This window comes from Garra rufa, chromosome 22 (assembly GCF_049309525.1).
Source record: "Garra rufa chromosome 22, GarRuf1.0, whole genome shotgun sequence".
Classification (NCBI taxonomy): Eukaryota; Metazoa; Chordata; class Actinopteri; order Cypriniformes; family Cyprinidae; genus Garra; species Garra rufa.
In genome coordinates this window covers 38,828,576-38,839,378 of record NC_133382.1, presented here as the reverse complement: position 1 = coordinate 38,839,378, position 10,803 = coordinate 38,828,576, and the positions used below count along the sequence as shown (strand labels likewise).

Below are 10,803 nucleotides of genomic sequence, written 5' to 3'. Positions count from 1 at the left end.
CGTAGGCAGGTTCAGCGGCGTTATGAACTCACGATAGAATAAATGAATCACGATGACATCAGATTGTGAAGGATCCGCCGTGCGTCAGATGTTGTGTAGATTGTGTGTGTTTTGTTGATTTGAAGTCTCAGCTGGCTGCCGTCCTGTTCTCCGCTTTTGCGATGTCACCGTTATTTATGACCTTCCTCGGCTCTTCTTTTCGGGTCGTTGTACAAATGTCCCGAGCTGAACGGCGCTGAGAGCTGGACTCGTTTGAGGACACCCGTCCTCATCTGCATCTGTTCCAGGACGTGTTTTAATCAGACGAGAAACCTTAGAGACCTTGATGAAATTGCCCTGTAGATTGATCATCCTGACACTGCTGTCGTAAATAAGAGCAGAGTACCTATCATCTATGATAGACTGACACGCTGTGTGTGTGTGTGTGTGTGTGTGTGTGTGTGTGTGTGTGTGTGTGTGTGTGTGTGTGTGTGTGTGTGTGTGTGTGTCTGTGTGTGTGTGTGTGTGTGTGTGTGTGTGTGTGTGTGTGTGAATGCTTGTGTCATAAATTGCCGATTGGGGCCGTTTGTGTGGAAGAGCGATGGACCCGCAGCCGGTGTGATTTTACGGGCGTTTGTTTTCCTGTTGTGTGATGGTTTGGTCGGACAGCTCTGAAGAGCGTCTGCATTTCTTCTGCTCGTTAGTGTCAAACTGTAAAAGCTCTGAAGGTCCGTCTTGACGAAATGAATTTCAGCTTGTCATGGTTTGTCTGTAAATGAGAATAAAAATGCAGATGAAGGAGCTGTGCGTGTTTGTGTCTGCATAGCAGGAAAGATATTTTTTTGTCTCTTGATTGACCAACGGTTGGAGCTGAATAAATGTCTGTCTTCTGTGTTTCGATCTCTAGTGGTCATCGAACATGAACTAGAATCAAAAAGACACAACCAAACACTCTGATCTGTTCATGAGACGCAGAGTGTTTATCTGCTATGAAACAGACCGATTACTGAATGTAAATGTGTCTCACTCATATGAAGATACACAAGACCACAGGATGCATCTCAGTTCAGTCTGTTAGACTTGCTCATGTTTGCTTTTGTACTTTCTAGCTTCACATTGCTTTTCTTCTGAGATGTATGTGACCGTGAACCCGTGAGGAGTGCATGAGTCTTTCACAGAGAGGAGAGATGAGCGTGTAATCTGTGAACCGTTTATAAGAGAGGCATCACGTTTCTAACACGTGTGTTTGTTTGCTTCATGACACGGCTGGGTCTGAACACTCATTCAACAGAAAGTCTGCCTGTCCCAGATGATCCCACACAGATTAATGATGGTCTAACGCTCTGTCTGTGTGTTTCTAGAATCTACAGGCGTCTGAAGCTCAGCAGATGTTTGGAGAGCTGCTTCCAGCCATGACACAGCTGGCCCTGAGAGCACCGAGCCTCCTCACGCAGGTACAGAACCTCAACATTTCTTAAGATGCTATTTAATCTCTACATCTATCTGCCTCTCTTTTTTTGTTGTTTTCTCTTTCTCAGTTTTCTTGTTAATTGTCATTTTTTTTGTTCAGAGTTTTCTGCTGGTCTGTTTTGGCCAGAGATTCATGCAGCAAGAGTCTTGATTACACTCTCATTCTCTGAGTTTATCTAGTTGATCTCATTCAGCCTCCACCAATGAGAATACTCTAACACTCATTGATTGATTGATGTAGTCTCCGCCCACTGGTCCTCCACCAATGAGGTTAGGGTTGATCAGAGCTGTGCTAATGAGCAGCAGGTTTCAAAGCTCCTCTGGTTTCTCAGTGAGTTTCTGACGGTCAGACGTTCAGATCTCTCTCTGTTTCTCTGCCGTTTGCTCATATAATGTTTCCTCTTTTGCTCTCTAGTCTCTTCTAAAGAGTTTGTTGTTTTGAGCCTCTATTTGGGCTCTTTAGTGGCTGATGTGTCTCCACAACACCATTGAGAAAACAGTTCAGTAGTCAGTTACAGTGATTTAGACTCTTCTGTATCTGCCAGAGTTTAGCCGAAAACAGAGCATCTTTATCTATAACTCCAGTTTAAATGTATCATCTTAAGAAAGGAGATATATATTAGGAGATAGAATATTTTCTTCAAGCTCAATAATTCAGCTGGGCATCACTGATTGTATTTGAGTAACAGAAGTCCAAGTACTGCTCTGTTAGGACTATCATATATTTAGTTTGTTACGCTCCATCCTCCTGCTCCTGATACCTGTGTAAAGATCTGCTTTAAGTGGATGAAGTTGTCTTTCTGTCTTTTTACAATACAAAATCTGTCAAAGCAGCTTCACAGCATTAAACTGGAAAATAACAGAATCGATGATGCAAGCTTCAATAAAAAATTAGATAATTTCAGATTCTGCTGTAAAGCAGCTCTACAGAAGACATTAGTGCATTGTTCAGCTCGAGTCAGTTCAGTGTTGATTTAGTTCAGTTCAATAACAATGTCAATGTAGCAAAATTAGTTAATTATGAAACTAATTTGATTCAGGTATAAAGCAGATCACAGCTGTGTCATTAAACAGCTTAATTCAGTTTAAGTTGTGTTCACATCGGATGGTGTGAGTGCAGTTAAATTTCGATATCACTGAATATTAAGTGTCTTTTAAAAGCAAGCCAAAGGCAACAGCAGCACAAAACCCAAATGCCATCATGTGACTGAGAGAAACCAGGCTCAGTCAGGACCAGTTCTCTTCTGGTCTAAGTGAACGAACACAGTTTATGATTCCAGCCTGCATCTCTAGTTAAATTCATGCTGATAGATATTATTAAAAATCCCTTTCAGTTTAGAGATCAGGATACGCCACTCCGGCTTCTTCTGCCTGTTTTTATTTAGAGCTGCAGTCATCGTGTAAACCATATTTATTCATTAATGAGAGCAGCACTTTTGAAAGGTTTTTAGAAATGAACTCACTTGATATGACTGGAGTCATGTTAGTAGCATGCTTTAGTTTTCATGGACCAGCATGATGAGATCACACTTCAAAAGCACTTCATTTATTTCATAAGCTCCCTGTTATTGGATATTTTCATTTATGGAAATTTTTTTATCATTCCTGACAGAGAATAGTGTGTACAATGGCACCTACAAACAAAAACTACTGCTTTATTTGCATGATATTGCATCCACGCATCAGTGATCGCCGTCTGATTGATTCATTACAGTTATTTTCAAAATATGATGAATTTCAATAAACAACCCTAACCCTCAATAATAAAACATGCATGCATTGAATAAAAGTGAACTCTTTTTAGTTTGTGTTGGTAAGTTAAGACAGAAAAAAACATGTCAGATGGGGATTTTCTAGTGGTTTAATTCCTGTGTGTGGAGTTTGTTCATTGGTGCTGAATTTATTGTAATTATGGCCACTTCCATTAGTGTTTAAATGCTTTAATACACCTAAATGTACTTTTTTTTTAGTTTCACTCAGTTAATGTTTGATTAGGTTTGACTACATATAAAACGTCTCAGGTTACGTATGTAACCATGGTTCCCTGAGAGGGAACGAAACACTGCGTCCTCTAGAGGTCGCTTTGGGGAACAGGTATACCTACGCTGCCATGCTGAGGGGAGTGCAGGCTAATTGTAAGGGAGAGCACTAAGTACCAGCTCTCCTCACCATTCAAGGTGAGGGAGCTGCCCCAATGACGTCTTAGTGGCTGTTAGTGACTTGATCCCTTGAGCCTGAGCCCATGCCTTGACTTACCTGAAAGGTTAAGCTACTCGAAGCTTGACCTAGAAGGCAGGGCTCAGGATGGAATCAGAAAGAAATTCCTTAAAAGGGATGTAGTCAGACCCCCAGCTCATAGCTAGGGGTTGCTACAGACCTGTGTGACCTGAGTCAGTAGCTGGTCATGTAGGCTATCGGATCTCTGATAGAAGTGAGAGTGGCCCAAGGATCCGGGGCCTAACATCTCAAAAAGGGAACAAAGCTAAACGTGTGATCCCCACCATACAGGATTTGTAGAAGAACACAATAAACTAGTGTGTGTTCTTACAAATTCCCTCGGGAGCTGAAAGTGCTTGCTCACCACACACGTCACACGCGAGCCGTTACTTCCAAGCCTTTCCCGTGAGAGAATTCATGCACTCAGACCAAGAGTCAGTGAAGAGGATGATGTGTTTGTCCGGCGCCCGTTTATACTATGCGGTCGCACCGCCGTGACGTCATAGGCTGTCGCCGGCCAATATTTGTAGTTTTTTGGTATAATTAGCTTCAGACAAAAAGATGATGTTCCCCAAAGCGACCTCTAGAGGACGCAGTGCGATGTTCCCTTGAAAGGGAACTGTTTTGACAGTCTTCATACTTTAACATAAGTACAGTTTCTCTGTACCTTTTTATACCATTGACTAGGAATGTAGTAAATGTTTCCCAGAATGTAAATACTCTAAAAAGAGTTGAAAACGAAATGAAAAACTGAACTAAAGCAACAGAGTAAAATCATGGACCTAATGGTTAGAGAGTTGGACTTGTAACCCAAAGGTTGCAGGTTTGAGTCTCCGTAAAGGTAGGGATTGTCGGTGGGGGAGTGAATGACCAGCGCTGTCTTCCTCCTTTAATAAACGACTGAGATCAAACCCTTGAACAAGACACCGAACCCCCAAAAGTCTGCCCACTGCTCCTGCTGTGTGTTCACTCGGATGGATGTAATGCAGAGCACAAATTCCGAGTATGGGACCCGTCACGTCCTTTCCTTTTTCTTTTAAAGGCATTTTCAGCCTGTGGGCGTATTCCCATAGTTTTGTGTTGATTAAATCATTCTGAATGGCCGTATTTCTTCTCTCTGTGTGTTCAGCCGATTCCGCTGTTGAGGACGCAGCACTGTCGCTCCATCACGCTGTCTCAGGAGCAGGTCTCGTGTGTGCTAGCAAACGCTTTCTTCTGCACGTTTCCTCGACGAAACTCTCAGAGAACGGAGTTCAGCAACTATCCCGACATCAACTTCAGCAGGTGACTTTAGACTTCATCCAGAGGCGTCCTGCGGGTTTGACCTCCGTGATTGGAGCTCGTCTGTCTCTAAATGCACAAACCGTGACTTTGACTGTCATTTATAAATATATGAAATATTAGACCGGCCTTCCATACGGTCTGCTTTGTGTTTCGTAGGTTGTTTGAAAGTTCGTCCCAGAGAAAACAGGAGAAACTCAAAACCCTTCTGTGGTACTTTAAACGGATCACGCAGCAGAGTGAGTTTGGCTTCCTTTGCACGTCTCACACACACTCGTTCATTCACAGATCGCTCCAATGATGCCATTTGTTGTGTTTTGTTCATCCGAGGGCCCGGCGGTCTCATAACGTACACCAGACAGTGTCTGCAGCGTTTGCCCTCGTGGTCCAGGTGAGATCGATTGATCTTCACACACTCAACAGCGTAAATAATAATAAATAATAAACACTCTTCATTTGGTTTTTAGTTCAGAAAAGCAGTTCAGCAAACTTTGCATCAGTCTTGACGGAACCATAGAAGATCAGGGCTACGGCATGCTGCAGGTGACAAACACGTCTAAAACACACATCTCATGCTTCAACAAGACACTACGTACTGAACAAAACCATACCACTTTAGCTCCATTTTATTGTAATGCAGAAAAGAAATCCTATTCTCATTATTTTAATACATTTTGTACTTTTATTTTTCTGATTAGTTCTCTTTACTGTGATACTGAGGTTTTTAAACTCTAGAAGATTCATACTCATGATGTCATTCTATTGTGAAATGTGACCTGGACATGCTTTTGATGTGTGTGTGTGTGTGTGTGTGTGTGTGTGTGTGTGTGTGTGTGTGTGTGTGTGTGTGTGTGTGTGTGTGTGTCTGTGTGTGTGTGTCTGTGTGTGTGTGTGTGTGTGTGTGTGTGTGTGTGTGTGTGTGTGTGTTTTCTGCAGGTGGACTTTGCTAACCGGTTTGTTGGTGGGGGGGTGACTGGTTCTGGTCTGGTTCAGGAGGAAATCCGTTTCCTGATAAACCCGGAACTCATCGCCGCTCGGCTCTTCACTGAAGCGCTGGACGATAACGAGTGTCTGATCATCACAGGTAGACAAACACACAAGAACACGCTGAGATTCCTGTGGCGTTTGTGTTCAGACTGTAATCAGCACTCGAACCTCCAGACCTGCTGAGCGTCAGACGGACTGTTTCGCTCACGTCTGTCTGATTGCTGTCTGTCACTGAACACGCACAGCACAAAGACAGACGTTGAGAGAAAGCTGCTTGTGAAAGTGTTTACATGTATAGTGTTGGTGGTGTAACATAAACACTGTGTGTAAGCTGCTTTATCAACAATGTTAGAGCACAAATTATACGTTTTCATGACCGAAGGAGTCTCCTTCAGTGTGTTAAACCATTTTCACCTGCAATCCACAGATTACTGTGACAACAGCTGCAGGACATCAGGACGTGTGTGTGTGTGTGTGTGTGTGTGTGTGTGTGTGTGTGTGTGTGTGTGTGTGTGTACCTGGTATTCATCACGTTGTGGGGACCAAATGTCCCCACAAGGATAGGAATACCAGTAGATTTTGACCTTGTGGGGACATATCTCAGGTCCCCATGAGGAAACAGGCTTATAAATCATGCACAATGAGTTTTTTTGAGGAAGTAAAAGTGTGCACAATCTCCTGTGAGGGCTAGGTTTAGGTGTAGGGTAGGTGTAGGGCCATAGAAAGTACGGTTTGTACAGTATAAAAACCATTACGCCTATGAAATGTCCCCATAAAACATGTAAACCCAACGTGTGTGTGTGTGTGTGTGTGTGTGTGTGTGTGTGTGTGTGTGTGTGTGTGTGTGTGTGTGTGTGTGTGTGTGTGTGTGTGTGTGTGTGTGTGTGAATTTAAAGAGCTTGTACAGGAGTGTTCTACTCCTGCTGTGAAATCTGGGCTCCTCATCAACCCCCCTTCAACACACACACACACACACACACACACACACACACACACACACACACACACACACACACACACACACACACACACACACACGGACAGACTAAGCCCAGAAACACTGTCATTGTGGTCTCAGCTGTCCGTGCTGTTATTCAGCTACAAACATATGAACAGATTAACTAATAACTCCTCAAACTGTTGCTCCTCTGTGACAGTCGTGTATCTGCGAGAGAAGACGTCTGTATCTGCCGTAGTGCTGAGAAGGCAGTGTCTGAGTTCAGTGCTTGTGTTTCGGCCTCCGTGTGGACTGCGTTTAGAGAGCGATAGTTTGCAGTTCTCTTCATCTGATCAGTATTCTCTGCTCGGCTGCCCGTCATCTCGTCTCCATGGAGTCACCTTCGGGCCCCGCCTCTCCGTCCCGCCACTTACGGCTCTTAACTTTATTACTGTCCCGCAGAATTAATTAGGGCTCTAAGAGCCGGCTGGAGTCGCTCTGCTAATGCATGGGGCCACGACATCTCCTTTATTAAAACGTCCCGGCCCCTGCGTCTCGCCCGTATCTCTCTCTCTCTCTCTCTCTCTCTGGCGGTGCGGTAAATCATGCTCTCGCTCGGCTCTTTGACATCGATGGCTAAAATGGATCTTCTTGTAGCTGTACTGATATTTGCCAAAGTGGCTCTGGTTAATTGAATTGCGGTTGATTGCGGAGCGTCTGCCTGCTGTCAGGGTGGCATTAGAGCAGATATGGAAATACGAGTGACTCACCGATACGCATCTCCAGCCAGGAAACCCAAGGCAAATGGCAGGTGCGTCCCTCTCATGGAAACTTCAGTGCTTTACGTTCAGCTAACGTATGTGCTCCTGCGTGAAGGAGAAGCGCTGTGTTTCAGTTAGCGGCCGTGAGTACAGTAAGTCAAATCAAACAGCCAAACAAACAGCCTTCGGTTCGGATCTAAACTCTGAATCGTTTCAATCACAGGCGTCACGGGCCTTTGCTGAATAAACGCTGCGGTTTGAGACAAAGGCCTGACATTAAGCCCGAGATGATAATGTTCTCGCGGGACCGATCTCGTTTTAGTCTCGGCGCAGATGAGATGCGTCCAATGACCTTTAAACTGTTTTCTTCAGCCTGTCAGAGACTCCAGCGTCGTTTACTAAACACACTTCAGAAATACAGACAAACAAAGGACAGAGTCTTCTTCAGCTTCTTCTGAAGGTCACATGAGGAGGAATTCTTCCCAGCAGGAATGCGTTTATCTCATTTCCTTTCCAATAAAGACAATGAGCTTATCTTCGGAGGAGCTCGCGCTTCGCTTTTTACGACGGATCGATGGCTGGACGGACCCGCTGCGCCTGCCAGGATTCTCTTATTGGATTTGCAGAATCTCTCAGTGTCCTCTGTCCCGCAGATGAGGTTAAGGCTGGATCCGATGATCGGAGGAGCGCCAAACGCTGAATGTTCAGTCGCTGCGAGATGTTCGCTGACGATCCTGAGAGGGTCAAAAGCTCTGTCTGTGCTTCATAATGACTGTTTTCAAACAGCTTTCCTGAACACTCGCCTCATCCTCACTCATCACAGCGTCTAACTAGCAGTGACAAAACAATACTCCAGTCACATTTTTCAGAGGCGCTTTAAGCGGATGGTTAACGTTGTAAATTTGATCAATTATAAATTTATATTTCAGCTGTAAAGCATTACTCAGGAGTGTCATGATGTTGTGTTTACAGGTACAGAGCAGTTCAGCAGATACTCGGGATACTCCGATTCCTACCGATGGGATGGTAACCATGACGACCAGACGCCGAGGTGCGGCGCGGTACAGCGGTGGATGTTTGCTGTGGTCGTTCTCAGAGATACTGAGTTTGTGTTTGCGTCTGTAGGGACGAGTGGCGACGCAGATGCACGGAGATCGTCGCCATTGATGCCCTTCATTACAGAAACTTCCTGGAGCAGTTTCACCCTGAAAACATGACAAGAGAACTCAACAAGGTCACTAACACCCCACTAGAGCAGCACTTCAAACTCACTTCATCTAAACTGTAAAAAATGAAATCACAGCTGGAATATTCTGCTGCACATCGTCCTGTAATCAGGTGACTCCGGTTAGCCGCCGTTAAACCGGTCTGGTTTAGTTTCTGCCGTGGGTTTGTGCATTATTAATGCGAGCGGATGAACGGGAGGGCGTCTGTTTCTGCTCTTTGATGTGCCGCTTTGATCATCTGCTCTTCGGTGATGCATCACTCGCTGTAGTGGAAACTTTAATTGCTGTTTAATTTCAAACCTAATGAATGATGACTCCATATTTGTTTTTGTTGTGTACAAACAGACTCAAGCGTTCATGATTGATTGTGGATTGTAGAGCTGTTAGTGCCGTTCATTAAGTTTCAAGAGTGAATGAATCTGCTGCAGACGCTCAATATCACTGATGCATGAGGGACAAATAATAATCAAAATGCAGTTCAATATAGTGAAGATGTTGAGGAGGGATCTGCTCACTCATAGATCAGGGGTGGTGAGGTTAGACGTGGGTTAGTTAGTATTATCTACCTGAGGTCCTCACTGATACGCCTCTGTCTGTCCCATCAGGCCTACTGTGGGTTTGTTCGTCCTGGAGTCCAGACGGAGAATCTGTCCGCCGTCGCGACGGGTAACTGGGGCTGTGGAGCTTTCGGCGGAGACAAGCGTCTGAAAGGTATGACGTGACCCGAAAACCCTAAAATAAAATATTATGACATGAACATCACTAAACCACAACATCGGTTTCCCTCATTTACCTGGAGAACAGCATGTGTCTCCTCTGTTGACCTGTTTTTCAATAGAAAGTAAACACTGACACTCACGTCTGCCATCAGACATCCACTGATTCATGTCCATATTCAAGCTGATCTTCACACACATGTGGCTCCTCTTCCTCAACCTGAGACTGGAAGCAAAGAGAGTGTGATAAAGAGTGTTATTATGTTTATTTGTGTTTTGTCATGTTAACGTGTGTGTGTGTGTGTGTGTGTGTGTGTGTGTAGCTGTGCTGCAGATGATGGCGGCTGCAGAGGCGGAGCGTGATCTGATGTACTTCACGTTTGGTGACAAAGATCTGCTCACAGACGTCCACCGCATACACACACTGATCACACACTCTCACACCAGCGTAGGTAAGAGACACACACTCACATCAGAAAATGTGTGGTGTTTGTGTAGTGTGTCCATCAGTCAGCTCTCCTCTGTTTTTCTCCTCTAGGATCCGTGTTCAGGTTGTTGCTGCAGTATTATGAGCGTGTGTGTAAGGAAACTACAAGAGGCAAACCTCAGGAAACACTTTACTGCTTCCTCTCTGAGCACCTCTGACCCCAGCGTCAGGTTGTTTTCTGTACTCCGACATCGCTGTATGTGCCTCAATAAAGCTGTTTTAAATGTTCGTCAGCTGTTTGTTGTCTTTCCGTGAGCGCTGTCCCAGCATTGGCCCAGAGCAGATGAAAGGCGGCGGACCCGCTGGGCTCCGTATCGACTGGGCCGCTCAGGGCAGAACCGCCGCGTGAACAGAGTCTTTGTAGCGTACGGATTTCAAACGCGCATCTGCGCTCCGGTGCGTCGGGGGTTTCTCTCTTCTGCTCCCTGAATGAGTCTGACCTTTGAAAGCGACGAGCTCATACAGTCAGCCATAGACACACAGACAAATTAAATCCTTACCTATTCAATAGTTCCTGCCCTTACAGACAAGATTAATGAAGTCTTTTTAAAATGGAAAAATGTCTGTGATTCCAATCGGTTTGTCTGAAGAACTCGAGGCTCAATGTCAAGTTTGATTTACATCTCAATCTTTCTAAGCTGTTTAAGCATCTGTGTAAACGAAGAGTGTGAATAAACTGGGTGTAAATGTGTTTATTTTTATATCTGTTCTGTATTAAAGTCTGTGTTTGATGGGACAGATG

At 44.6% G+C, this 10,803-nt stretch overlaps 1 protein-coding gene across 1 annotated transcript; it reads left to right on the top strand.

Annotated features, from left to right (window-relative positions):
- The first annotated feature begins 1,319 nt into the window (after positions 1–1,319).
- On the top strand, positions 1,320–10,289 carry LOC141297876 (poly(ADP-ribose) glycohydrolase-like). The gene is made up of 11 exons (XM_073828339.1): positions 1,320–1,433; positions 4,796–4,950; positions 5,107–5,186; positions 5,278–5,338; positions 5,415–5,490; positions 5,884–6,031; positions 8,605–8,683; positions 8,758–8,866; positions 9,464–9,569; positions 9,898–10,026; positions 10,113–10,289. The coding sequence occupies exons 1-11, from the start codon at positions 1,368–1,370 to the stop codon at positions 10,217–10,219; spliced, it is 1,116 nt and encodes a 371-aa protein (XP_073684440.1). The 5' UTR covers positions 1,320–1,367; the 3' UTR covers positions 10,220–10,289.
- Positions 10,290–10,803: the final 514 nt, after the last annotated feature.

Coding starts and splice junctions, on each gene's coding strand:
- LOC141297876 (XM_073828339.1), top strand. CDS start 1,368: ATGTTTGGAGAGCTGCTTCCAGCCATGACACAGCTGGCCCTGAGAGCA. Junction 6,032..8,604: donor CGAGTGTCTGATCATCACAG/GTAGACAAACAC, acceptor TTGTGTTTACAG/GTACAGAGCAGTTCAGCAGA. Junction 8,867..9,463: donor TGACAAGAGAACTCAACAAG/GTCACTAACACC, acceptor CTGTCCCATCAG/GCCTACTGTGGGTTTGTTCG.